At 43.9% G+C, this 27,121-nt stretch overlaps 2 protein-coding genes across 3 annotated transcripts in view; one reads left to right on the top strand and one right to left on the bottom strand.

Moving 5' to 3' along the window:
- Nucleotides 1-7,783: 7,783 nt before the first annotated feature.
- Nucleotides 7,784-25,862, bottom strand: rbm46 (RNA binding motif protein 46). Of its 2 annotated transcripts, XR_012179746.1 has the most exons (12): nucleotides 25,747-25,862; nucleotides 24,047-24,229; nucleotides 23,019-23,199; nucleotides 22,421-22,577; nucleotides 21,769-21,898; nucleotides 20,974-21,071; nucleotides 19,061-19,481; nucleotides 16,241-16,440; nucleotides 15,943-16,045; nucleotides 10,993-11,206; nucleotides 10,230-10,292; nucleotides 7,784-8,684 (listed from the first exon to the last, which is right to left on the bottom strand). XR_012179746.1 is itself a non-coding variant. In XM_073475175.1 (11 exons), the coding sequence occupies exons 1-10, from the start codon at nucleotides 25,763-25,765 to the stop codon at nucleotides 10,995-10,997; spliced, it is 1,704 nt and encodes a 567-aa protein (XP_073331276.1). In that variant the 5' UTR covers nucleotides 25,766-25,862; the 3' UTR covers nucleotides 7,784-8,684; nucleotides 10,993-10,994. The 2 variants fall into 2 exon arrangements, 1 of the variants encoding a protein (XP_073331276.1); XM_073475175.1 differs by lacking the exon at nucleotides 10,230-10,292.
- A 721-nt stretch (nucleotides 25,863-26,583) lies between these two features.
- The window catches only part of LOC141004043 (uncharacterized), an 8,084-nt gene continuing 7,546 nt past the window's right edge, over nucleotides 26,584-27,121 (top strand). Inside the window, exon 1 of the mRNA XM_073475539.1 lies at nucleotides 26,584-26,630. Within this exon, the coding sequence (XP_073331640.1) occupies nucleotides 26,584-26,630 (47 nt within the window). The remainder of the gene's footprint in view (nucleotides 26,631-27,121) is intronic.

The following is a 27,121-nucleotide window of genomic DNA, read 5'->3' as shown; positions in this document are numbered from 1 at the left end:
GTTCAATTAATTCATTCACAGCAAACTCCAAAAAGAACAAAAGGCTTGCAGAGCCGTGAGGCAGGAAAAGGCCAAACGCAGATCTTCTTTCTGTCATTTCTAAGCAGAATTTTGTATGTTTATTCGTGATGGACGTTATAATATAAACTCACACTGAATCTAAATGTGATTCATGTGAGAGCTGATGTAGCTCGAGGTAGATTTTGGTTTAAATCCTGCCTGAATCTTAAAGTATATCCGAACAATTGAATGCAACCTTTGTTAAAAAGTTGTACCTGTTGTTTGTACTTACACGCATCCTTTTTTGTAACTCGCACTTAATCTAATTGTGTTTCGTGTGAGAGCTGATGTAGCTCGTGGTAGATATTTTTGTTTTTGGTTGTAATCCTGCCTGAATCTGTTTAATGAATCTCTGAACTGAAATCAGTTGCTGAATTCATTCCTTTATTCCAGGACTTCTGAATATCCACAGGCAAATCTCACTTCCACAACTCAAAAACAATCTGCAGGTCAGCTTTGATGATGTCTTTAACTTTTTTTTCCTTTTTAAAAAAAATCTGACATCAAAGTGATCAACACCACAGAAAATGAAACCAACTGGTGGTGTTTGAAAAAGCTTTTCTCTGGAAGTCAGAGTCCTTCTTTGAAAAAAGTCCAAACTTTTGCCATTAAACTTCCAGAAAGTGAGAATAACTGAATGAGAAAAGCCTCTGGGTATGTGACTGTCCTCCACAGAGCTCCTGATAACTTCCTTCACATCATCATAGCAGGTTGTCACAGGAACTTCAGGTTTCCGTGGCAACGCGCCCCGGGTGCCCCATTTCATTCAAGATTTCTGTCAGACCCCCCGACCGGCGGCCATATTAGCCCCGCCGCCCCGCTGAGCACTCCCCGCTCTGCGGATGATTACTGTCAACGACACGGTTCAGCGGAGTCTCAGTGCGGGAGCGGACCTACGCCTGTCAATCACACGTGACGAGGCTGCTGATTGGTGGATAAGGAGAGTTTTCTGAGGACAAACAGCAGCTGGATACATTAGCTGTACAACGTAGTCACTCAGAGATCCTCAGTTTTGGCCACGCTGGCAGGAACGGTCAGACATTTCAACACTTTGGTCCCAACTAACCCAGATTTTCAACTTTTAACTAAACATTTTTAAAGGAAAGTAAAACTCTCGAAATGAATAAAACTCAAATATCCAGCAGCTCGGTGTCGATCTAATCAGCGGGGAAAATGACACTGACAGATCTGTGAGTTTTAATAAAAGGCCAATAATATGAGCAGCCTGTCTAATCTGAATTCATCAATATGGACGAACACGACACAAGCTGTGGCTGCTGATAAATCTCTTCTCACTCTGTCTTCACTCAAGCGAACAATTAACATTTCATTTTCTTTGTCGGTATCCGTCCCGTCTGGTTCAGAGAATCAAATTATCTCAGTTTATGATTCTCCGATTGTCTCTTTCCAAAAGTCCCAGAGGGTGGTGGTCTTTATCCTGAATCATTACTGTTTCAGTTTGTGTCTCCTCCATCTCTCACTTCTACCTGAGAGTGTTTAAAGCAAAGATCCAATAAATAAAAGACTCAACTGGCCTTTAAAATCAATTTTACTACAGCAGAAAGAAAATGGCTGCCAGTTATGGAAAAACTTAATCAAAAATAAGAGATCAGTACCCACTAGACCTGCAGCGATTCATCAGTTAGTTTAAATTATTTTGATAATCGATTTGAGTAATTCTTTAAGAAAAAGGTAAAAAATTCAAAATTCCTGAGTCCATATTTTCCATTTCCTGCGTGCCACTGTACATGTGCAAACGTTGCAAGACGTCGTGACAATCACGCTGGAATTTCGTCCGGCAGTTTCACGGCAATTGTATTTCTTCTTTACTTCTTCAATTCTGGGCTAGTGCAACAATTTTTGCATTCCCAAACGCATCAGCAGCACATCCGAGGCTGATTCAGTCAGGCATCCTGCTGTGAGGGGAGGTGGATCTGATCTGCCTGAGGCGCTTCTGGTGAAGTCGAAGGATTCATCTTCTGAGGGCAACAAATGTCTTCATGTAAACGTGTCCAGAAGAAATGAAAAATCCCCGCAGTCTTTATGAGGTCAGGGAAGTTTTGTTGTCACATCCGTTACAGTTTTGCCTCCAGGTTTGTTTTTAATGTTACAGAACTTTTCCCTGAGATGAATAATGAGCATTAGGAATACATTACTTTGTGTTTCCCTCTGCACAGACAGTCTAATACGAGCTGTGAAATGGAAGAAAGGGATCTTATAATGAGCACATTTGTTTGGTACGCTTCTCCGAGATGAGAGAAATTAGTTTTTGTCGTGGTTGTGTTTCAGAGTGAAGCGAAGCTGCTTCTTATAACCCCACAGTGAGAGCTAAGACAAACAGAGAACACTCTCCAAACACACGAAGCTGCTGTCAAAGCTACACGGACGTTACGTTCACACACATCGAACTCGTCGACACGTGCGTCATTATGTGTCTTAGAGGGACATTCTGGCAGCATCAAGGCAAACTGTCCTGTCTCTGAAACGGCTCCGGGAGGGAAAGACTCGGAGGAGAAGAGGCCTGGTGGGCTCCACTTCAAAGCCTGGAGTTCGATCCACACATCAGAGCGAAGACCAAAGCCCCTCTCCCTCGGGACGGACGTCTCCGGGGGACGTCCAGGATTTGGAATAATTGGAGGAGATCGCCCGTGATTTGAATCCCGTGAAAAATCTGCCTCGTCTGATTTGAACAGCAACGACTCGTGAGCGAGTTGGTGAAAGACGGAGCTCCTGTGGCGGTTTATTAAACCTTGTTTTCTCTTCTTCACCTACTTATGTAAAACCTGCCGTGTCCAGGAGACGGTTTAGGAAGATTTTTTCTGGTGCAACCTCAAAGCTTTGAGCAAAGTAAAATTAGACCCACGAGCCAGTGGGGCTCATTAAATTTCCCATGTGAATGTGAGTGTGAACGTTACGGTGCAATTACACAAAGTCCCCCCGTAACACTGAACCTGTGAGAGAGGGGCTTCACTCCTACTTTTTCATTTACAGCTCAGGCACATTTATAAAAAAATGCCTTAAGAATAAAGTCAAGGAAGAAATTAAAAAATGAGAGCCACCGAGGAGAGGAGGATAGCTTTTAGCCTGAGGATGCAGAAGAGATGAGTGTTGAGTATTTAATATCAGTTCTGACTGTGAGGGAAAAGACAGAGATTTTGGTTTAGTAAGTTTAAATTGTGTTGTTACAGCAGCACAGTGATGGATGAGGTCAAAGAGATATATAATAAGCGGTTTATAATAACTTTCTTTACAATATTACCGTCTGAGCAGAGTAACGAGTCACACTAAAGGTGGAGACGCTTTCATGTCGTAGGCAACGACATGACGAAAACAAACATACCCGACAGCAGCGGGCAGGAAGACGTCCTGTTTCTGTTGAGCGATGGACTTTTGATTATTCAACACTTACGGACTAAAGGAATATAAATGATCAAGGAATGGACACAGATTAGGACTTTATGACTTGAACAGGTCGTGAGTCTCTTTCGCTGACCCCGCCAGAAAACCTGAATGAATTATTTGTCGGATCTTTTGGTTGACGTTAAATGAAACAACTGAACTACAGAGAATCTAAGTTATTATTTAGTTATTTACGTCGTTCAGGCCTCTTTGAAGTTTACTATCTGCTTGTTTTTTATTTGACATCGGGACATCAGAGCGAGGAGGATGTGGGTGATGACATCATCCATAGGAGACAAAGATACGATGAGTATTATCGCGGAGGCCAGGAGAAAGACAAAGAGCCGCGGTGACGTCACCAGAGCCTTTCTGAAGGGTTGAGAGATTTTCAACTGGAAGCAGAAAAGGAAAACGATGCTGGACGCTGTTGTTTTCTCTGCCGCTCGCTCCTCATTGGGAACAAGTGATAAAAGATGCTGGCGCTGAGAAAACAACCCCTCAGACACGGTCCAGATTCATTAACACGTGTATTTAAGCTGTTTTTCCAGCGGACGTCTTCTGATAATTGAACAATAAAAACATCAGCCCGGACTCGCAGCAGCTCTGAGCCTCTGAGCCGACTCCTCTGAAGGAGGACGGGCGCAGGGAGGCGAGGGCCGGCCGGTCGGCGGCGAGGGAGGCGCCGGGGAGACGACTGACTGAAGGATGAACTCCCACAGCTGCGAGGAGCAAAAAACCACAGAGGAAGAAGAAATGAATGAGGCAGAAGAGTGTTTGCTTTTGTGTTTGTGCTGACGTAGCGTCCAGATGATGACGAGCAGAAGAAGAAGAAGAAGAAGAAGAAGAAGCAGAAGAAGAAGAAGAAGAAGCAGAAGAAGCAGGTGCTGACGGAGGACAAACCTCCCGTCCATTTAACTGTAACTGAGTCGTGTTTGTTCCTCCTGCTGGCAATCAAACACTTCTTTACTTAATTAGAGCCACAACGTCAATATTAGACTTCTCCTCCTCCTCCTCTTCTTCTCCTCTCCTGCTGCGTTTCGGTTTTAATAATCCCATCTGTTTAATTTCCTCTTCTTTCCTCCATCTTCTCCTTTTGGCTCAGATTTTCTCCTCCCACGTTTCCCCTCGTTTTGAGCTCTTGCTCTCCATCTGTCCTCCTCCTCTTCTCCTCTTCTTCTTCTGTCAACCTTTATTTTCTCCCTATTTCCTCAATTTAGCTTCAACACCTCCTGTTTTCTCCTTCTCTTCTTTCTTTGTCCTCAAGGGAGAGGAATGAGGAGAAGGAAGAAGAGGAGAAGAAGTAAAGAAGGGAGAGAGGGAGGAGGAGAGGAAGGAAAAAAAACAAGAACAAGGAGGTAAGGAAGGAAAATGAGAAAGAGGAGGAGAAGAAGAAGAAGAAGAAAACAAGGAGTGGAGGAAGGGGAAAAAGGAGCCAAAGAAAGATGAGAGGAAAGGAAAGTAAAGGAAGGAGAACAAGGAGGGGGTGGAGGAGGAGCAAAAGGAGAGAAAGATGAGATGGAGATAGAGGAGAGAGAAGAGAAGAGAAAAAAGAAGAGAAGGGGAAGAGGAAGAAGGAAATATAAGTGTAGACAGAGGAAGAGGAGAGGAAGGAAACAGGAAAAAGGAGAAGGGAAATCAAGACGAAAGAAGAAAGAAAAAAGGGAAGAGAAGGAGCTGACAGGAAATGAGGAGATGAGGAAGAAAGCAAAAAAAGATTAGAGGAAAGGTTAATACAGGAAGGAGAGCAAGGAGACCAGGAGGAGGTGAAGAGGGAGGAAACAAAAGAAAAGATAATAAAGGAAGGAGAAGAGTAAAGCAGGAGGAAGATGGAGAGAGACGATGAAGAGGAGGAGGAGAGCGAGCTGTTCAGTTTCCTGACCTTTAACCTCTGGAGCAGCCGAGTCAGCAGGTTTGTTTCTCAACTCTTAACGAGTTTCAAAAGGTCGAAGGAACAAATTAAAGAAACACTTCCTGTTCAGCGAGCCGACACCAAACTGCTGAGTCGTGTTTATAATAAAGTGAGCTCATCGATCTTCATCGCAGACGACCTGGTGGTGACGTCATCACATCAGTTTGTTGTCTGCAGACCTGGATTACAACATGTTCATGTGTTTCTCCAGCTGCTGCAGCTGTCTGATCAAACACAATACGGTTTTATAAAGCAGCAGCTGATTCGCTCTCTCATAAGATTAGGTGATAAAACTGAGGCAGAAACATTTTCACCTCCGAGCTGTTTCAACTTTGTCTCTAACGTCGACGTGTGATCGACACGGCCGGCTTCATCGCTCTGACATTTAACTACGTCAGTTTACTCTCCGTCTGTTCGGACTGAATGATGAAACACCGGCCTGAAGAAGAGACGTGGAGGAGACAGATTCAAGGTTGGAGTCAAATGGACTGAAAGCTTTAATGGTGACGAGGACGCTGGGACATAAAACCTCCTTCATCACGACTGAAAACAGAAAAAATACTCAAGTCTCACGAGTCCTTTGAAAAAGAGACGACCGGCCGAAATGTGTTTAAAAACTATTAGATTAAAAATGAGTTCCCACCAGACGCCCGACGACTTAATGAGAAAAGATATAAGATAACACTTTGAGAAAAAGAAGGAGAAGGAAGACGAGAGAGAAAAGAGAGCTGAAGGAAAACAGGAAGAGAAAACAAGATTTAGAGGACTAAATTATCTTAATGCCCAGAGGGGAGATTCAGGTGTTTAAGACGGAAACAGTGCAGATAAACACACAAACAGATAAACACACAAACAGATAAACACACAAACAGATAAACACACAAACAAATCAACACACAAACAGATAAACACACAAACAGACAAACACACAAACAGATAAACACACAAACAAATCAACACACAAACAGATAAACACACAAACAGACAAACACACAAACAGATAAACACACAAACAGATCAACACACAAACAGATCAACACACAGATAAAGAGAGAATAAATCATCAAGGTCTTTACTTCTTACGACTTAAAACTTAATGTGGTCCTCACAGAGATAGACAGACACACACACACACACAGACACACACACACACAGACACACACACACAGACACACAGAGTTTCAGCAGTTTTCACAGTTCAGGTTTTTCCTCTATCAGCGAGTTAGAAGAAAAGAAACATCACTTTGAAGTCCTTAAACCATCACACAGCAAAGACAGCAACCAGGAGCTCAAACCACCTGAACACACACACACACACACACACACACACACACACACACACACACACACACACACACACACACACACACTACAACAACACACCTGATAACAACAAAGCTGCGCAGCTCTGAATGCTGACAGAAGAAGAAGAGCAGAGCAGGTGAACAGGGATTATAAACCTGATTCAGAGAAGAAGAAGACGACCGGAGCTCAAAGAGGGCGAGAGCGAATAAATAAACCAGGAAAAACTCCAAAAAGTTTGTTTCATGTTCACCTGTTTGTCACCAGCAGGTCCATGAGCAGCTGATCTGGAGCTTTTTAAGAACAGGTGTGATTTTCAGCAGCAGATGAAGTTTGCCCTGCTGCCATCGTTTCTCTGTACTTCAGTAACTTCTCCTCGTCGTTGGCTCAAACGTCCAGGTCCACACTTCAGTCCTGATCTTGACTTCAGTGTGAACCTCAGCTACAGTCACAGGGCTCCAGGCAAATCAGAGAAATCCAGTGCTTGCTTGCATTGTGCCATTCAGTCACAGAAATGTGCCTTCCTGTGCATTTCAAGGTGAACGACTTCTTTCTCTGCTTGAATGAACATTTTTTGTTGCGCGACGAAGGTGGACTCGGATTGAAAGTTCGTCTGTGTTTACTTTCCAGAGGATTTGAGGGTTCAAGGTGAAACAGGAAGAAGAAGAAAGTTTACTGCAGCAGAGTAAATATTACATCTGCATCGAGTCTGAAATCACAGTGTGTTGCTGTTTATTGGTTTTTCTGTGTCCACAGTAGTCCAGGAACGTTAGCTTCAGGTTCCACCGTTGAGTCGATAACTTTGGGATTCACGCTGGACAGATAAAACAACAGTTTCGGCTTTAGGCTCGACGTGTTGCTCGAGAACGTTTATCTTCAGGCTGAACCAGTAAATCAAATGTTTGCGATACAAAGATACAAGTCCAAGTCCATAAAACAGATCATTTTGTTAGAAAATCATTTTGGCATTTCTATTGACAAACAACACATCAGCTGTAAATCTGTCAACAGTTTTAGTTTTATTCCAAAACACTGAAGTTTACAGACAAAACTACCTGAAATTTCATCGTCAGTGTTTCTACATCACGTCACCAACATGTTGAATTTAGTTCTCATTGTTCTGCTCAAACTCTTCATTTTGTTTTTTTAATTTAAAGCGCGGGAGACGTATTTTAACATTTTATAATTGAAAATTCACACTAACTTTTAAATAAATAGGGTTTATTTATTAATAGTTTTTACAGATTAGATTTCTTTGTTCTGCTTTCCTGATTCTTGGGCTTGATTAAGCTTTTTTTTGTTAAATGAGGCCTTTTTTCAGATTAATGTGCATCAGTTAACCGATTACAATTTAAAATTAATAACAGATGAAGGGATTTTAATTGGTTCTCTGAATAACAACAGCAGGGATAAACATTACAAATTTAAATAGAAGTCTCTCTGTTCAATTACTTTTGAGACTTTAAAAGTTACAAATTACACCTCAACATCTCAACAAACAACGTAAAGAACTTTCTGTACAGATTTTCAATCAACCGGCCTGAAAACTAAATGAATCAAACTCCAGAAACTTCGCTGTATAAATATATTAAAACGTGTTCACGGCTCCAAAGGGCCTGAACTGAAACAAACAGCTGAACGAGAGCATCCACTGAACACAAACCAGACGTGAACTTAAAGAAAATCGTTAGTCTTAAACACTGTTTGATCTGCGTTGACTTGAATCAGATCAATAAAACCTCTTAAAGCCTTCAGAGGCGTCGACTCTGGACAAATCACTGAACATAAACGAGACGTAAAGAGGAACATAAAAACACTCACATCAATAAAAACACTCAGAGCCTTCAGATCTGGCAACGTGAAAACACTCATCACCTCTGAACTCTTTCTTGTTCTGCGTTAATAAAATGTCTGTTCAGGTTTTAAAACAGCGATGAACAACCGTGACTCTGCTTCTGATTTCTTCTCCTCTGATGAAGAAACAAACTTCCTGCTGTCGTCCTCCTCTCCACATCTAAAAAACAACACAAAGTTACTTTCTTACAATTTATTTTACTCAGTCAGCTGTGGCATTTTATTTACAGTACTTTTTTCTCCCCAAAATAAAAGTTTAAACGTTTCTCTGGTGGGAAAAAATGGCGAGTGAGCACGTTTTAAGTCGGTACTTTAAATTCTTAAATTAATTTAAATATACTGAATCTAAACATGATCGTTTTAATTGTTTTTACCTGTAACTTCCTAATAATGTCCCTTTTTTCCTTCACAGAAGAACGAGACAGCAGCCGTCTTTTTGCCGTGTTTTTAATGAGACATTAAAACTTCTTCCAGTTGTCTTTGTGGCTGCAAAGCTACTTTTTATTCTTAGAGAGACTTAACATTTTTCAGCCTCTGTGTCGCAGTGAAACAGGGTATTTTTAATGAGATGTCTGGACATTTTCCAGCTGTTTTTGTGGCGACAAAACCTAATATTTTTAATGAGATGTTGAGACTTTTTCTTCACAGGACCAGAAAGTGTAAAAACAAATCTAATTGTGTTCCTATGTCTTTTAACTTTTCCCTCTTTTCTGAGTGATTCTGGTCTGAATGAGGGTAAAACATAAGAGAAAGACGTCAGCGAGTTTAATCTAAAGGAGAAATATATCTTAAATCTGCCTTCACAGACACAGACTTCTTCTTTCAGAGGACTGGAGCCTTTAAAGTGTAAAAAACACAGCTGTGAAATGGGTCAGGAAAACTGAGAAATGTGGAAGAAACTCTGATATGTGCGGTTCCTCTTCCTCCTCAGATAACTCAGGTTAACTCAAACGTAAAAAGGGATCAGCAGCTACAAACATTCCTCTGGAGTAGAAGAAGAAGAAGGCGAGGTCCCTTCTCCTCCTCCTCCTCCTCCTCCTCCCTGTCTTTCTGTTTTTAGCTCTCTCTAGAGACGACTGGTTTAATGGGAGGATGAAAGAAAATGGAAATCAGACTGGTGTCGTGGAAAAGCCTGTTTTTTAATCTCTCGGCTCTTTTTACACTTTCTCTGTAATTCACTCTGATAGAGCTCTGCATTGTTAAAACTAAACGTGGCATTAATGTACGTAGTTAAACTTCTGTCACCGATGAGACGATCTGTTCAGACGCTGGTTCCTTCTTTCATGTCTAAATGTCACATTTTGGCCAACTTCGTTCTCATACGGATGTAGATTTGTTAGAAAAATGCATCTTTCACCTGAAAACTGAACAGATGATTCAACATGTTTTTGATTTGATGGGTACTTTAAGGTGAACCGGAGAGGAGGAGGAGAGGAGGAGGCCGACTGACATTTAACAGACGTCTAGAAAAGACTTTTTATCAGCTGGATTTGTGTTTTTGTAAAAGCTAAACAGCGTCTGTCTTTGTTCTCTTTTAGTTTAGTTTTCTACATCAGAGGCGATAGAGAGAAGAAGCTGAGCAGAAGCTAAACACCGTCCTCCTTCACCTCTGACCGAGATAACAGGAATGAAACAGAGATGGGAGACGTTACAGAAACACCGTGCTGGAAAATATTTGGTAGAGTAATAATAAAGACGGTCCTGCCTTTTCTCCTCCTCGTCCTCAGATTGTCTCCTCGCTGCTCAGTCTCAGACGAGAAAAGGCCTCCTGCAACAACACGCCACATCTTCACATCACAAAGTCGTACAGTTGCTCCACAGCTATTTTTAATCACGCTGCTCTGCCCTCGGGATCACAGCGCGGTACAATAACAAGTGACATGAACATGAACGTGATAAATGCATTCATAGGGCGGACTCGTCATTCAGCTCAGTATGTTCCAGCCCAGATGCCAGAAGAAAATGCAAATCATGGCTACATTAAACCTGACGTATAAAATCATATTATGATCAGATCAGATCACGAGAGGCCGCTGTTCAAGACAACTCTGACAGCACGTTTCAACCAACGAGACCGGGCTTTTTTAACGAGGCATCAGGACATTTCCACCCGTCTCTGCGGCAACAAAACTGGGTATTTTAACAGGACGACGGGACATTTTCAAGCAACGTTTGTGCCGAGATGTTATCACAGTATTCAGACTCCTTTGTCCCAACAAAGAATGTATTATGAGCCAAAACTGATCTTTTCTTAACCCTGACCAACCCCTAATACACCCCTTGATACATTTCAGAAGATCGGTGGTTTGCAGAAAAAGGTAAGATGCCAACATTTATTTTGCAGCTATCGTTTGTCTTTCCTTTCAGAAACCGGCTGTGAAAACAATCCCACACAGAAATGTAACCTTACGTGATTCATCAGAGGTTAATTATGGTAAAACTCCACATCAACATCTCTTGTGTCTCACCGTCAGTAGAAAGGCGACGAGGGGCTGAGCGAGGACAGAGACGGGAGGGGGGAGAGGGGGAAGGGAGAGGGCGGGGGAGGAGGAGGCAGGCAGGAGGCGAAGGCCCTGCCGCCGCAGGTCAGCAGCCTGGGACTGGTGGCCGACGGCGGGACGGCGAGGGGAGGAGAGGGGGTGCTGGGAGAATCACAGGAAGCTCCGCTGAAGAGGGACGTGTCTGCAGGAGAGAGGAGAGAGGAGAGAGGAGGGAGGAGGGAGGAGGGAGGAGACAGGAGGGAGGAGACAGGAGAGAGGAGAAAGGAGGGAGGAGACAGGAGAGAGGAGACAGGAGAGGAGAGGAGACAGGAGAGAGGAGAGAGGAGACAGGAGACAGGAGAGGAGAGGAGACAGGAGAGAGGAGAGGAGACAGGAGAGAGGAGAGAGGAGAGAGGAGACAGGAGAGGAGAGGAGACAGGAGACAGGAGAGAGGAGACAGGAGAGGAGAGGAGACAGGAGAGAGGAGAGAGGAGAGAGGAGAAAGGGGAGGAGACAGGAGGGAGGAGACAGGAGGGAGGAGAGAGGAGACAGGAGACAGGAGAGAGGAGAGAGGAGAGAGGAGACAGGAGAGAGGAGACAGGAGAGAGGAGAGAGGAGAGAGGAGAGGAGAGAGGAGAGAGGAGAGGAGAGGAGAGAGGAGAGAGGAGACAGGAGAGGAGAGACAGGAGGGAGGAGACAGGAGGGAGGAGACAGGAGAGAGGAGAGGAGACAGGAGAGAGGAGACAGGAGACAGGAGAGAGGAGACAGGAGACAGGAGAGAGGAGACAGGAGAGGAGAGAGGAGAGGAGACAGGAGAGAGGAGACAGGAGAGAGGAGAGGAGACAGGAGAGAGGAGACAGGAGAGAGGAGAGGAGACAGGAGAGAGGAGAGAGGAGAGGAGACAGGAGAGAGGAGACAGGAGACAGGAGAGAGGAGACAGGAGAGGAGACAGGAGAGGAGAGAGGAGACGGGAGAGAGGACAGAGGAGAGAGGAGAGGAGACAGGAGAGAGGAGACAGGAGAGGAGAGAGGAGACGGGAGAGAGGACAGAGGAGAGAGGAGAGGAGACAGGAGAGAGGAGACAGGAGAGGAGAGAGGAGAGAGGAGAGGAGACAGGAGAGAGGAGACAGGAGAGGAGAGAGGAGAGAGGAGACGGGAGAGAGGAGAGAGGAGAGAGGAGAGAGGAGAGAGGAGAGGAGAGAGGAGACAGGAGAGAGGAGACAGGAGAGGAGACAGGAGAGGAGAGAGGAGACAGGAGAGGAGACAGGAGAGGAGAGAGGAGAGAGGAGACAGGAGACATGTTAAAGATTCAATTGAGGGACAAAGTGTCTCCTGGCTGATGAACAGCAGCTCACAGATAATAAACAGGTACTTCCTGACGTCCCAACACTTTTCTGAGAGAAGTGAGTGAATCATCATGTGAAAAGTGCCCTGAGGTGTGTTACACTGGAGGAGTTTGTGTTGTTGTGTTTGTGTTGTGAGAACACACATTACTAACAGGCAACTAGTGGCAGCTACAGGTGTGAAGACCAGAGTCTGATTCAACAACACAGCGGCCACTCCTCAAGAGATGAGATGCAGCTGCTGTAGCATTTCTTTAACCAGACACCAGGACATCTTCCGGCTGTCTTTGTCTGCCAACAATCCCAAACTAACAGCCTTTTTGGGAAAGCAACTCTAAGTTCGGGCGATTAACCGTTTTATATACTGAGAACAGAACTTGAAAGACTTACAGTGCTGACATCAAGAGTGTAGGTTCAGATTACAGAAGCAGAAACTGTTGTTTGTTAAACATTCAACTGTGAGTCCACCGACGATACAAGCCTGGAGTTTAATTTCAAGGAATAATCACAATTCAAAATAGCCAGTGTGATGCTGCTCGGGGGGAAAGCCACAATTAATAATTAAACGTTTCTGCAAATTCACTTATTTTGGAGGTCAATTACCACCAAAACACTCAGCATTAGCTCCTGCAGGGAGGGATGACTGCAGGACGAACACAGATTAGGATGTCAGAGGACAGAGTGAGAGAGGAGGAGGAGGAGGAGGAGGACAGACTGCATGTTGTGGGTTGAGCTCCATCACTGGCAGAGATATTCAGGTCCCTGTGGAGCTGCGAGCATCATAAAAAATGGATGTGGTGTAAGAGAGTTTGATTAAAAGCGCCCACCGCAGGGCGGACTTCCTTCCAGCAGCGCGGGCACTCCCAACTTTCCTTTTCACGTTTTCAAAGTAACATCTCGTGTCCAGAAAAACATTTTTAATTGCGTTCGGGTCGGCTTGTTGCAGACCGCAGGGACCCGAGAGAGCTGCGACGACACAAACCTGCTTCCTGAAAGTCAATTAGGAAAAACCATTTTATTTCAGCCTCTTTGTGCTCTGAAACACTTCCTCACTGCTCCTCTTCACTGACAGGCTGATGAGACGGCATTTTACTGCGTATACGGCTGCTGCACTCAAGCTGCGACCCCAAGAGACACATTTAGGAAAACTGGAGTTGTGCTCTATTTTCAGGACGGAGCAGCTGTGTGGTTCAACGAAGGCTCGATGGGAGACTCTTCAAATATCTCTTCATCTGGTAAAAATAGTCAGAAGCTCCATCCAGCCAAAGATCAGTTCATGGTCATGTTTTAAAGATCAGAGACACTGGTTCACCTGGCAGGACATGTATGTAAATGATCTTAAACATCTCAGTCCAAAGTACATTCAAAGCTGTTGTTGAACCAGAAACATTTTAGGCTGTTTTGAAATGTTTTAAGATTATTATTTTCCCAAGCTGTCAGCAGCTCTGTGTGTGTTTCTGTCATTAATCAATAGGAGTTTGAACACACTGAATTATTTATTTCTCCTCGCTTTTTAATGTGAAAATACGACCTGTAGCTGCTCCTATTAGCTGGGAAACACAACGTGTCCACATCATCCAGCCTCACATGGACCAAGTTCAAATTTAATAAAAACATCACTGAAAATAAACACTGAACACATATTTTCTGAGGAAATATTCAGCCAAAGAAATGTCAGTTCTTTGACCTGCCTGAGAGTAACAGGAGCAAAAACTCATTATATTCTTCATTTCCTCATTCTCACTAACTTTGTGCAGATATAACAGTCAACAACAAGGTGGACAAACAGCCTGATCAAAGAGCATCAAACTACATGAACTTACATCATTTCCAGGTTTAGGGCTTTAAAAACTGATATAAACTATATATTACTGGATCTGAAATCTCATTGGCTACATGATGCATCAATCATCCGGAGGCTGGCGTGAAAGTGGCTCAGGAGAGAGGAGGCAGAAGAGAGAGGGTCATTTTGTCTACACGATCACTCGTTGGCTGTTGCAGGCTCTAGGGCGGGCGTAGAGGCTCCCATCTGAGCTTGAAATGTGTTTTTAATTCAGCAGGTTTAGTGTGGACAGATCATGTACCACTGAGTGGATTGAAAGAAGTTCATTAACACGTGCAATAAAACCACTCTGATCACGTCTCAGTCGCTCTAAATGTGAATGATGTAGCAGAACAGATGTCAACAAAACAGATAACTTGTAACTTCAGTGGGATTCGGGCAGTTTTGATCTGGTTCCAGTCAGCAGGTGATGTTCATTTTCAATCATCTCGTTTTGAACAGAGCTCCTCAAATGTTCAACATGTTGTGAGAGACGTGAGAGACTGTGATTGGCTCAGTGGGAGCTCCGGATGGCACGAGTTCAGACTCTGACAGCTGCTACGACACATTTCAGACAATACGCGACATAACGAGGCTGCCAAACCCGTCTGGATCGGTCCAATCTGTTCTGAAGTCAAACTAGTTCATTTTCTGAGACTCAGACATCCCGGCAGCGTTCAGGTGACCTGATAGTTCAAGAAACTGAGACGCCTGCAGGGTCCTGAACTTCTGAAAACTGCCACTCAAGAAGGCAGTCTTCAGAGGTTTCTGCTCATCCCTGAGTCCAGTGACGAGCAAAAACTCTGAATTAAGTGAAGGCAGCGAGTTTAGTCCAGCAGACAGATTACACAGTAATATGAATCTGAATAAATGATGATGGTTAGATTAAGAGCGTCAAAATGTAATAATGCAAACACAGATTATTACGCTGCTTCAGCTCCAGACTGCTCTGCTGTATGAATACAAATAGTGTTTTAAAATGGATTTTGCTTCATTATCTGCTACACCGGCTCTGTGGACAGTAGATTACTACACCTTGTCCACCAATAACAGGTTCCTCTACGACACCTCTGCACCTGTTCAACCAAGAGGAATGAGAAAGGTGACGCTTCTGAAACCAAATCACTGCAGCAGAGAAAACTTTTACTGTTTAAATGAAGGATTGAGAGGAAGAGACATGAAATTGAGAGACTGACTCACATTTCTTGACACGTTTTTCCTCAACCTCGCTTTAAAATGGTTGGCGGTGAAAACTCCGTCCTTTTTAAATGCAACACACGTTGACAGCATCATGCGATGTGCTTTAAAGATACCAACCGCACACCGTGAGGAAGCAAATGTGATAAACATGAAAGCTAATTTCAGTCACACGGATACGTGCGATAAACTTCTTCCTTCAAACTGAGCATGTTAATTAAAGGCATTAAAGGCAAAAGGGATTTAAAATGGTGGACCAACTGTTATAAAAACAATCAAACACGGGGGACAGGTGGGTTTTGCTGCCATTTGCTCCACAGCTGTAAACTAACTCCACCAAACTGAGAGACAAACTTAAGCAGTCTGTCTGACCCCTGCTAACAGCTAACAGCTAACAGGCTGCTTGTTTATTCACACGCTGTATTGTAAACAGTGTGTTTATACGTGTGCATACAGTAAACAACCCAGCACACACACAGACAACACAGATCATAAACTGAATGTCAAACTGCGTCTGGATGCCTGTAAGCACTGTGTGTGTGTGTGTGTGTGTGTGTGTGTGTGTGTGTGTGCGTACCCAGGTTCCACAGGGTGGTCTGTGCAGCCAGCTCTTTGGCGTCATCCAGCAGCACACACAGCTTGTCAGGCATGTAGGTGCTTCGTGTTGACGGGATCAACACCTGCACACACACACACACACACACAAACACACACACACACACACACACACTCTTTAAAATGTAAACAAATAAACATTTATGTATTTATTCTGCATGAATATATTCTGCTGTTTATGGGCTGCAGTGAGGCTTGTGGTCACTGTGAAGTAAAGTGAAGTGGAGTCAGGTGACAGGAGGTGGAGGCAGGTGACGCACCTTGTAGAGGAGCAGCAGTTTCCCGTCCCGTCCAGGTGTGGAGTACAGCTGGTACTCGGGCTGGGACCAGAAGTTCTTGCTGCAGTAGAAGTCGAGCAGATTGACGGCGGAGGCGATCTGACTCTGCTTCAGCGCCTGCAGGTTGGTGGGGGAGAGCGGAGTGCCGGCAAACAGGGGGTACACACACCTCTCTGGATCCTCTGATGACACACACACACACACACACACTCAGAGGATTAGCATTAGCGCTCATTAGCCAAACATGTTGACTAACACCAAATCTGAAGATAAAGATGTGTCTGTTGTAGCCTGGAGGTAACAAGTTAACTTTAACTGACTACATAAAACAGCTACAGCAACAGATGTGATGTTGACTGTTAGGGCTGTGAATCTTTGGCAATCCCACAATTTGATTCTGGTTCTGGTGTCGCTGATGTCCGGACGTTGAACGTGACCAACAATAGAGGAGAGGATAATAATCACTAATCGTGGCCGTTTGCAGACACCCAGAGCTGAACGATAACACATCTACTCGTACAGCGACCGGACAAAAAGGAGCCGTCGTGGAGGAAAGTGAGCGAGGAAGTCTGACAACCTGGTAAGTCATGAAAATATGTCTCAGCACAGCATAGTCCTGATCGATCCAAACTCCATTCAGGGAACAAACATTTTAAAAGTTGTTTGCTTGTCGTCTGACTGACAGACCTGATGAAGCATGACCTCAGGCTTTTTACTGATCCATTTATTGAGTCAGATCACAGAGAAATCTCTCTGCTATTAAGAAACTGCCAGACAGACGGACAGATGCTCTGCAGTTGATAACTGTGCACCGGTCAGTGGCCTGCTTAAAGTTCATCTTGCAAAAGGTAATTATCCAGTTATTAAATAAAAGAAAGGCTTGCAGCCCCTGCCTCATTTAAAGATGAACTTAAAGATAACTCTAGCATGTGCGTGCTGTAAATTGTCCCGGTGCTGCACTACCCTCGAAGTTTAGTTCCACCTTTATTGTCCCGTCAACATCACGCTACTAATTAAGACTTAGAAGATGGATTGTTGACATTTGTGAATCGATTCTATTGACTAAGTTTTATTACTTTCCATTAGTCTCTTCTTGTTTTACACTTTAATTCTGTAGAAATGTTTGAAGACTTTGTTCAAACTGTTTTAGATTCAAGTCGTCTGGCGCTGCTATAATCACCCTGATCCATGAAACATATCCAGTTATGCTAATCGTGTCATTAATTTAGCGGAGGGGTGCATTCAGGGGCAGATTCTTCTGGTCTTAAACACATAGTGAAAGATGATCTGTATCTTAAAGCTCCAACAAACTCTGGCTATTCATGATTAAGTGTAAATGTGCGCTGCTTTCATTTGGCTGTTTAACACTTTCACCATCGATGCATCACTGTCACCCTGAATCAGCTTTATTTCTATAAGAGTAAATAAAGATTAATGGCGGCCTCTTTATCTCGCTGCAACAGAGCTGCTAGTGCTACAGCAAAACTGCACCACATTTCCCAGAATCCCTCTGACTTCCTGCACTCAACCCCTCGTTTAGACTTTTTTTCTTTTTGTCCTTTAATGAGTGTTAATTACAGTCATTATTGAGTGTAGCTGAACATGAAGCAGCTCCTCTCTCATCTCCATCAACACGTCTTCCTGAATCTGTCCTCCTCTGTCCGTCAGACTGTCTCTTCCCTCCTCCATGTCTCAAACTCCCAAAGTGAATCTTTAATTCCTTTTCTCAGGAGTCTCTCTCTCTTATCTACCCCTTCACTACTCCTCTCATAAATATTTCACAGTCCATTTGTGGGAGCGTTAACTCCAGAACTTTTCTCATTTTCACAAAATGTCTGCGGGCGTCGGGGAGGGAAACTGGAGTTTTTGCTTCATCGCCAGATTACTATCACGTCCGTGTCAATATAAGAGTGAGAATTGGATGAATGTGGGGTGTAATGGATTAAAAAAGTCAAAAACCTGCTCAAACTTGCAGGATGGAAAATTGAACACTCAGCGAATTGAATGAAATAGAAGAAGAAGAAGAGAGAGGCCGTGTGAGTGACAAACAAAATGGAGCTCCGACAGAGTTAATGAACAGGCAGAAACAGCTCGTTCTTCACACTGACAACCTCCTCGTTACAGGTGTCCGAGTCGAGCTGAGCGATATATCTAATACAGCGCTGTGATATCAAAACGCTGTGTGTATCTAACGATTGTTAGAAGCAACAACTGCCTTGAGAGAAGAAGCAGAAACACAGAGCAGAGATCTGACTTCACTTTGTAAGACGTCATGAGGAGCTGCAGGCGCTTCACTTCTATCTAAATGAAAATGATCATTCAGCTCCGGATGAAGACGATGATGATTAATGATTCATGGTCGGTCGTCTTTAATAACTCGCTGCACATGAACATTTTAAATTGGATGGAGAGCGCTCTCACTTTCACACTACGGAAACAGAAAGTTTCTCCAGAGTTGAGATGAATTTATCTTCATCTGCTGTTTGTTGTGAGCTAAATCAGAAAAAAGCTTGAAATAAAAGAAAAGCAAGCTTTTTGAGATGTTAAGAGAAGTTACCCAGCATCTAAATTCAACCTGAGGCTGCACAGTCTGATAGAAAGATCTCTTCTGCATCACAACTTTAGTTTTCACTTAAATCCTGAGGATGTGACATCTGTTGAAATGTTTTCTGACAAGTGGAGTACAACACGATCTGTAGTCAGGATTTCTCTGCCGCTCTACAGACCTCATTATAAAGCTGTCACTTTAACATTTATTGATTTTGACGATATGCTGATTACCACTCTGAGTCTCGTCCTCACCTCCTGCTGCGTCGTAGAAGGGGCTTCCCAGGCGGGTGTGCAGGGCTCTCAGTGTAGAATATCTGTCCCCGCCTCCTCCCATCATCCCTCCGTTGCTCCTGTGCAGGAAAAAGGTCCCGTTCCCTCCGTCTCCTCCCGCTCCTGCTGCGTTGTTTCCCAGGTATCCTCTGCTGTTGTACCTCCTCCCGGTGACGCTCCAGTCTTTGACGCCGACAGGTTTGGCCAGCGTCACCTCCACGCTCGCTCCGTCGATCTGGGCCCCGTTCATGAGGCCCAGCGCGGTGATGGCGTCCTCGCGGCTGCGGTAGTGGATGAAGGCGTAGTCGGTGAGCTTCTTGACTCGCTCCACACAGCCCGGTTTGAAGCAGGAGAACTCCTGAAGAAGAGTTTCCTCAGTGGTGCTCAGCATCAGGTTACGAACCTGGAGCACGGACAGAGAGGAACATTTAACTGGGTTATTGGTTCTGTTAAATTCTGATGGATTATAATGTAACAAACAAGTTCAGTGTGTAAACCTTCACCTCACGTGAGTCTAAACCCAAATAACTTTGGCCTTTGGCCTTTTGCTCTGTTTTCACTCTGCGTTTACTTTTGGCAAAAGTCCTGAGATGTCATTTCAAATCATCTGCAGGTCAGTGGTGCTGCAGAGGATTTTTAAGCCCGGTTCGTGGCTTTGCTCCCTGTGAAATACCTCATTATCACCTGGATGGATGGTCGTGATACGAATGTTCTCCTCAGACTGAACTGTTGCAACTTTTCTGTGATCCTCTTCCTTTTCATCACAACAGACAGACAAAAGGTTAATGTTTGTCTCTTTTTGTGACGAGTGTTTTATTCTGAAAATTAACCAGATGTTTTGATGTTCGTCGTTCCGTGCTTCAGCATCTGGCAAAAATAAAAGCCTTACGTATTTTACGGGCAGATACGCAACACAGCGGAGCCGGTGGAAGTACACAGTATACTGTCAGATTATATTTACTGTTTGTCAAACGCACAAACAGCCGAGCCAAAGAGTTCACCGAGCTGACCGGACCAGTTTATCTCCGTTGCTAGGTCGTGTCTAAGGCCCGCACAACATTCCCATTACGTGAAGCTCATGAGATGGTGATGATTGTGCTGGTGTTGCCGGGGACACGGAGCTGTGGCTCATGAGAGACTTTTAATTTTGATGGCAAGAAGCATGAAAATATAAATGAATGGTCTTAATTTTTCATGCCTGATTAATGACGGGGATAAATGGATTAATCAGGAATTAATGGATTAATTCCTGATAATGGACACCTCGTTGGGCGTTATCCCTCACTGATCCTGTCAGCCGTTGTACTTGCAGGATAATTACAGCCGTCCTGATCTGCTGTTACTCAGAGAGAGTCAGACACACACACACACACACACACACACACACACACACACACACACACACACACACACACACACACTGAGGGCTTTCTTTACCTCTGGGCCTCCTCTGCTAAAAATACCCAATACCCTCCCTCACACATGTGTGAGGGGCTTGTTGAGTTTGTTGCCCTCAGAGCACATCCCAGTGTTTCAGAGTAAAAGCCTCCACAGTAATTGATCCCCTGGAGGAGGAGCAGCTCCTGCTGGTCTCCTCCTGCTGCTCCTCTCTCCGTCTCACCTCTGATCTGAACGAGCCGGAGGAATTTCTCTCACAGCCGTCTTCCTGAAACACTGACCCGACTGAGAGCAGAGCCGGAGCCGACCGTCTTTATCCGACTCATCCTGAATTAAAGGCTTCGCTGAAGTTTTCTCACTCCCACTGAAGTGGGCTTTACAAAGTAACAAGTCTGACGTGATCTATATTTCCTCCTTTCCCATCGATCACAGAGTAAGTTTCCTCACGGGGAAAACTTCTAGCAAGGGATCAATATTTCTGAAGGTTTCATACTTACATAAAGGACTCTGACGCGCTGCATGACCTCCACGTCCACGTCCTTCTCAGGCTCGGCCCAGTCCACCTGGATGGTGTGACCCCACAGCTGGAAGGTCCCTGTTGGACATGGAAATGATTTGTTTTCATCACACTGAATGTTGTAAGCTACTTTAATGAGAAGGCTCTGAGATGGTTACGTCTTGTTCTTCTACAGGCAGTTACACAGTGTGTACTGGGACATCCAGGACTTTTATTTTGAAAGGTAAAGTTGGACACAATTCAACAGGAAACTGGTTTTATTTGGGTTTTACACAACATCCAGTCTTATTGGGAATCAGTGCTGCACTCGGGCCGTTAGTTTCTTGATTGAATGATTATTGATCAGGTCTAAAAAATGTGTGGAAATAGTATTAAGTTAACAAATAACAACAAACAGTCCAAAACACCTGATTTACTATCCCACTGCTCCTCAGAATTAAGTCGTAACAAGGATTTTTTTGTATTGATACTTTAAAAATAAATCGACCACAAATCAAAACAGGTGCTGATTAATTGTCTGTAGACTGACTGATCAATTTCAGCTCCAATAGCATCAAGAGAAGGTTAAATAACAGAAAAAGCTGCAGTTGAACAATCAACTCTCTAAACCTCACTGTTGTAGTGAGTGATCTGCCTCCCTCTGCTGGACGAACACAGCAGCTGACCAGAGTGGGCTCAGATGGAGGTGATGTAGAGAGCAGTGGTGACTCAGCAGCAGAGAGACGACAGACTTAACAATAGAAAAGGAGACAGGAAGTGAGTACGGAGCGTGTACCAGGGATGAGCTTCCTCCGGGCCATCGCTGCTGCTTTGTGGGATTCGTACTCGACGAAGGCAAAACCTCGATTTCTGCTTTTGTCCGTGGAGCTGGGATACACGATCACATCCACCACGCCGTCCGTCACCTGCGACACACATGGACACACGACAGGAGGGTGTAATCAGAGTGAAGCACAGACATGCTGATGGACACGATTACTGTAGCCTGAGATGTTCCTCACGACCGGGTTCCAGCTAATTTTCCACCAGTGTCCACATACTTTTGGCCGGTAGTAGTATAACATATCTGCTTCCATCATCCGTTCACACCACGTCACTTAAATGTTCCTTTACAAATACGACACCGATGAAAAATGTTTCGTCAGCTGCTGTTTTAGTCGACTTCATTTTGTTTCCAAGTTTAAAAAGATTATTTTAACAACTTCAATTAACTTTTTCCAAAAGTTAATTGAAGGCGTCCAAGTCCTGGAAATAATTTCATGAGTTCATGAAACTCATTTATTCTCTCGTCTGTAGGAGTCACAGCTCCATCCGATGAGTTCACGTTCATGGTACCTGTTTGTCTCCACTCCTCAGTCACATATAAAGGAGAACGTGACTGATTGTGAGTTCCTGCTCGGATGCAGCATGTGTGAAGGTGTTGGTACCTTGTTCATCTCCTCCATGATCTCGTCCTTCCTCTTGTCTTTGGGGATGGCGCCGATGAAGAGGCGGCAGTTGTCCAGACTCACGCACACTCCGATGAACTTCCCCGGACAGATCTCGTAGTTGTCCAACATCTGGATGGCCCTCTGAGCCGCCTCTCTGCACCACAATCAATAACCACCAAGACTTTGTTAACCACTGTTGATATTCCAGTTTTTCAAAATAAAGGTGGTTTATGATCCACATTTCCAGGATAATATATTCTTATTAGATCCACGTGATCTAATGTGTCCACTCGTCTGTCCTCTAAACGAATGTGTGTGAGTAGATTTTGGTTTAGAGCTGCTGTGATTAGTCGCCGACTGTTTTCATAATTGATTAATCACAAAAATGTCAAACATCATCTCGTTCCAGCTTCTTAAATGTGAAGATCTGCTGCCTTATCGTGGTTTATAAAATGAACAGTTGTTTTTGACACAGTGTAATTCAGGTTCTGAGACTAAATCAAACTGTCTACTGTCACAACTTGAACACTACACCTGGAAAAAGATTCGTATTCGACAGGATGTCACCCGACCAGAGGGGGCGGCACACAGTTACCTGCTGGTGTACATGACGAAGGCGTAGCCGCGGTTCTCTCCGCTGAACTCCATCATCAGTCTGAACTCGTAAATCCTGCCAGCTCTCTCGAACAGAGGCACCAGTTGGTCCTCGTACATGTCTCTGGGGATCTTCCCCACGAACACCTCGCAGCCCCGCTGAGGGGGCGGGCCCTCCCAGCCTGCAGCAGAGACACAGTGTGGGTTCAACACCAGGCTGGAGCTGAAGGTCTGGATCTCCTGCCATCCTGCACTCACTTAATACTGGCACTAATGTAACAGCTGAGGTCAGTTAACTACAGCACAGAGTGGGTTAACACCAGGCAAATATTACTTATTGTACTCTTTCTATTCCACTACATTTATTTGATAACTTTAGTTACTAGTTACTTTTTGCAAATAGCTGCATCAGAGCAGGTGAGCACTTAGGTAGTTGTTTTCTTGTGTGTCATGTGTCGACAGGTTTAAGCGAGGATGTTTTATAATTCACTCACGTCTTCCTTCACGTACTACAAAGCTCACAGGGGTTTTATGTAATCAAGGAACATATTATTTGGGTTATTAATCCCTCAAACGCAGCAGGATTTTCCACCGGATGACTTTAATCAGACATTCATCAGTCGACTGTAAATTAAATTAACGTCTTGTACGCGCTCCTCATCTCACACATACTGTTCCTGTGACTCGTCCACACAAACACTAATCTGTGTGCGCTGACAGATGTTCCTCTCTTGTGTTCTTATTAGTCGTGTTAAACCAGGCTGTCCTCTGATGACACTGACTGCAGCTTTATCTTTCGTCTTGGTTCCTTCTAAAAAAAAACATCTCTGAAATTTCCCATCAGCCTCTCTGGCATCTTGTCAGGAGTATTTCAGTGAGTCTTATTCTCCATAACTGTCACAGCCCACATGTTAATGCTGACGCAATTAACCGGCTAATCCATTGGCAGAAAAATCAACGTTTCAAATAATCAATTAAATACTTTAACGTTTAGAAGTAGTAAACTGTTGTCATGCTCTGTACACACACCTGGCGGTGGTCCGCCGTACTTCCTCTGCCCGTTCTCCTGCACCATGTTGTACCCCGTCTTCTCCATCAGGTTCAGCAGCGCCATCTCTTTGGCACAGGACGCCTTGAACTCCTCGGCGCCCTCCAGAGGGCTGACGTTACCGCTGTCTCCGTCCAGGTCTCCGTCTGAGTCTCTGTCTCCGTCTGTCCATCAAACATCACAGTGACCTGTCCTGTTAACATCTGGTATACTGCAGCTGGTCTCAGCTCAGGTTAGAGAGCAATGATTTTTAATTTAATCACAAAAAGTCTCACTTCAGTAATCGAGCTCACACAGTAGATCAGCTCGTCTTCATAACATCACTCAGTTGGTGGCCATGATGTTGAAATTATATTTGATTTAAGTCATTTTTTTTGTGTGAATATAAGTGAAAGTTTGTTTCAGACATTAAAGGACGCCATCAGGAAACACTGACTGACATATTTATAGACCAAACAACTAATCGATTAATCGAGAATGAAAACAATCGTTTGTTGCAGCTGTATATCAAATACATATGATTGATAACCAAAATGACTAACGAGGGACATTTTCAAGTGTTTTCTTACATGTTATGGTCCAAAAGAAAAACTGACAGATCAATAAATACTGAAAATAAGAACTAAAATAATACTACAACTGATTCTGGTTACATGTCTAATTGTCTTTTTGCAGACATGTAGTTTTAGCAGAGAAAAATCTTTATTTTCAAACTGAAACTTCAAATTAAGAGTAATTATGTCCCAAACAAGACAATGACAATATCAAACAGCATTTACTGTATTTTATTAAAACAATGACCATATTTAAGGTCATAAAATGACTTTAATTTTAAGATCAACTTTAAATGAAGGCTGTAGACGCCTCACACATTCTGGATCGCACGCCACATGAATCTATCACTGCAGGAAACAGCCAACAGGACATAATTAACTTCAACTCAGGCTGAACACCTGTTTTAACTTAACATGTTGTGTTTTAGGTTTTTTTACTCTTTGTTTTTGAGCTTAATTACCTTTGTGTGTCTGAATTTACCTGACACACAGGTAAAAACTACATTTAGTTGCTATGATATGATTTAAAGTCACCGTCAGGATGTAAACTTTACACTCACATGAGCAAATATAGTTAAAACTGCTGTGATGTGTGCTAGTTTTAATCCGTGTTGCCCAATAACCCAATCTGAGATGTATGATGTTGTTAGCCAGCATGCTAACATTAGCTTGTCTTGATTACTCTCGTTTTGATTTATGATTTTGGCCAAAAAGTGACACTGCAAGGGGATAAATTATCCTAACACTGATCCTGATGTTTGCTTTACTTAGATAAGATCTCAGAATGTGAAATTTAAGTTAAATTAAGCTGCTTTTCAACCTTCTGTTCAGCTAACTTTGTTACTTTCTGAGGAGTTTCACACCCAGCTGCTAATGAGCGACAGCACACATTAATTGAAGAAGTCAGCTCGTCAACCAGCGTGTGAAACTCTCAGATTTATTCATCCAGGTGGGAAAAAGTCCACAAAACAACACCACAAGCTGCAGACGGAACCAGCAGGTGTCGGCTCGGCCCACGGGAGCTAAGCTAGCGGCTCTGTAACGACAGTTAGCTAGCAGTAACGGTAACGGACCTTCAGCTCCCCCGCGGAGCGTCGTCCTCCCCGCCGGGCTCGTTAAACTCTTACCTGCTCGGCCTGTCGCCATTTCCCCTCTCAGTGAACCGTCTTCTTCCACAAAAGTCTTAAAATGTCGCACAGCAGCAGTTTAGAGATCAAACTGTCACGAACTTCAGTTAAAGTTGGGCCAGAAGTAACGAGTTACCTGAGAACTGTGTGTGGACGAATCACCGGGCTGGAATTATGATTGACAGTCCCTCCGAGCCAATCAGCGTGTCTATCTGGGGGCACGGAACACGGGGCGTATAAAATATAACATAAATAAATTAAATTAGATGTATAGATATTTAAATGATTAATTATATTAATTTGAATCTAGCTAAATGATCTTCTAACTTAGTTAACTAACAAAAATAAACTCTTACCAACGCAACAAATCAACTGGCCGGAATTATGATTGACAGTCCCTTAGAGCCAATCAGCAAGTCGATCTGGGGCACGGAAGGCGGGACATCATGTAGATACGTTCTGAACGTTTAAAATTAAAATATAAAGAATAAAAATATTTAATGTGTAAATAATACATTTATTTAATGTTTCTTCTTTCTAGCTGGCTGCTGTCAACAGTATAAATATATAAAATGAAAAAAAAATACATTTAATAAAATCAAAATATAAGCTGTTATTCTTGTGAATGTTTAAATTAAGCTACTCAAATCATTGAATATGTAAACAGTTTATTATATCGTTATGATCGTAGTTGCACATGCAACAAACTGAAGAATATTTATTTATTTATTTGTTTGTTTATTTGTTTATTTATTTATAACACATGTCATCATTTTATATGTCACAGATTATCTTCATGTGTTTTTAATTTCCCATCATGTTTATGACGCCATCCAGATGAGGAAGGGCAGCAGCAGGGCGGAGCATGCGCTCACTGCCCTGACGTAGAGCAGCAGACACGCCCCCAGCAACGCTGTCACCTTGGCAACACGACGACTCAGCAACAGCTTCCTCACTGTCTTACAGAACTGATGAAGAGGAGGAGAGGAGGAGGAGGAGCAGGAGGAGGAGAGAGGAGGGAGGAGGAGGAGAGGAGGAGGAGAGGAGGAGAGGAGGAGGAGAGAGGAGGGAGGAGGAGGAGAGGAGGAGGAGAGGAGGAGGAGAGGAGGAGAGGAGGAGGAGGAGGAGAGGAGAGAGGAGGAGGAGGAGAGGAGGAGAGGAGGAGGAGGAGGAGAGGAGGAGAGGAGGAGAGGAGGAGGAGCAGGAGGAGGAGAGAGGAGGGAGGAGGAGGAGAGGAGGAGGAGAGGAGGAGAGGAGGAGGAGAGAGGAGGGAGGAGGAGGAGAGGAGGAGGAGAGGAGGAGGAGGAGGAGGAGGAGGAGGAGGAGAGGATGAGAGGAGGAGGAGGAGAGGAGGAGAGGAGGAGGAGGAGAGGAG

This window comes from Pagrus major, chromosome 10 (genome assembly GCF_040436345.1).
Source record: "Pagrus major chromosome 10, Pma_NU_1.0".
In the NCBI taxonomy this organism is placed as follows: Eukaryota; Metazoa; Chordata; class Actinopteri; order Spariformes; family Sparidae; genus Pagrus; species Pagrus major.
The sequence above is the reverse complement of the archived record's forward strand: the minus strand, read 5'-3'. Positions and strand labels throughout refer to the sequence as shown.

What these genes read in the sequence shown, in the direction of transcription:
- rbm46 (XM_073475175.1), bottom strand. An exon ending in CCGGAGGAAGCTCATCCCTG is followed by an intron (nt 21,072 to 21,768) that starts GTACACGCTCCG and finishes CATGTCCAACAG; the next exon opens with GGACCTTCCAGCTGTGGGGT. An exon ending in AGCGCGTCAGAGTCCTTTAT is followed by an intron (nt 19,482 to 20,973) that starts GTAAGTATGAAA and finishes TCCGTGCTCCAG; the next exon opens with GTTCGTAACCTGATGCTGAG.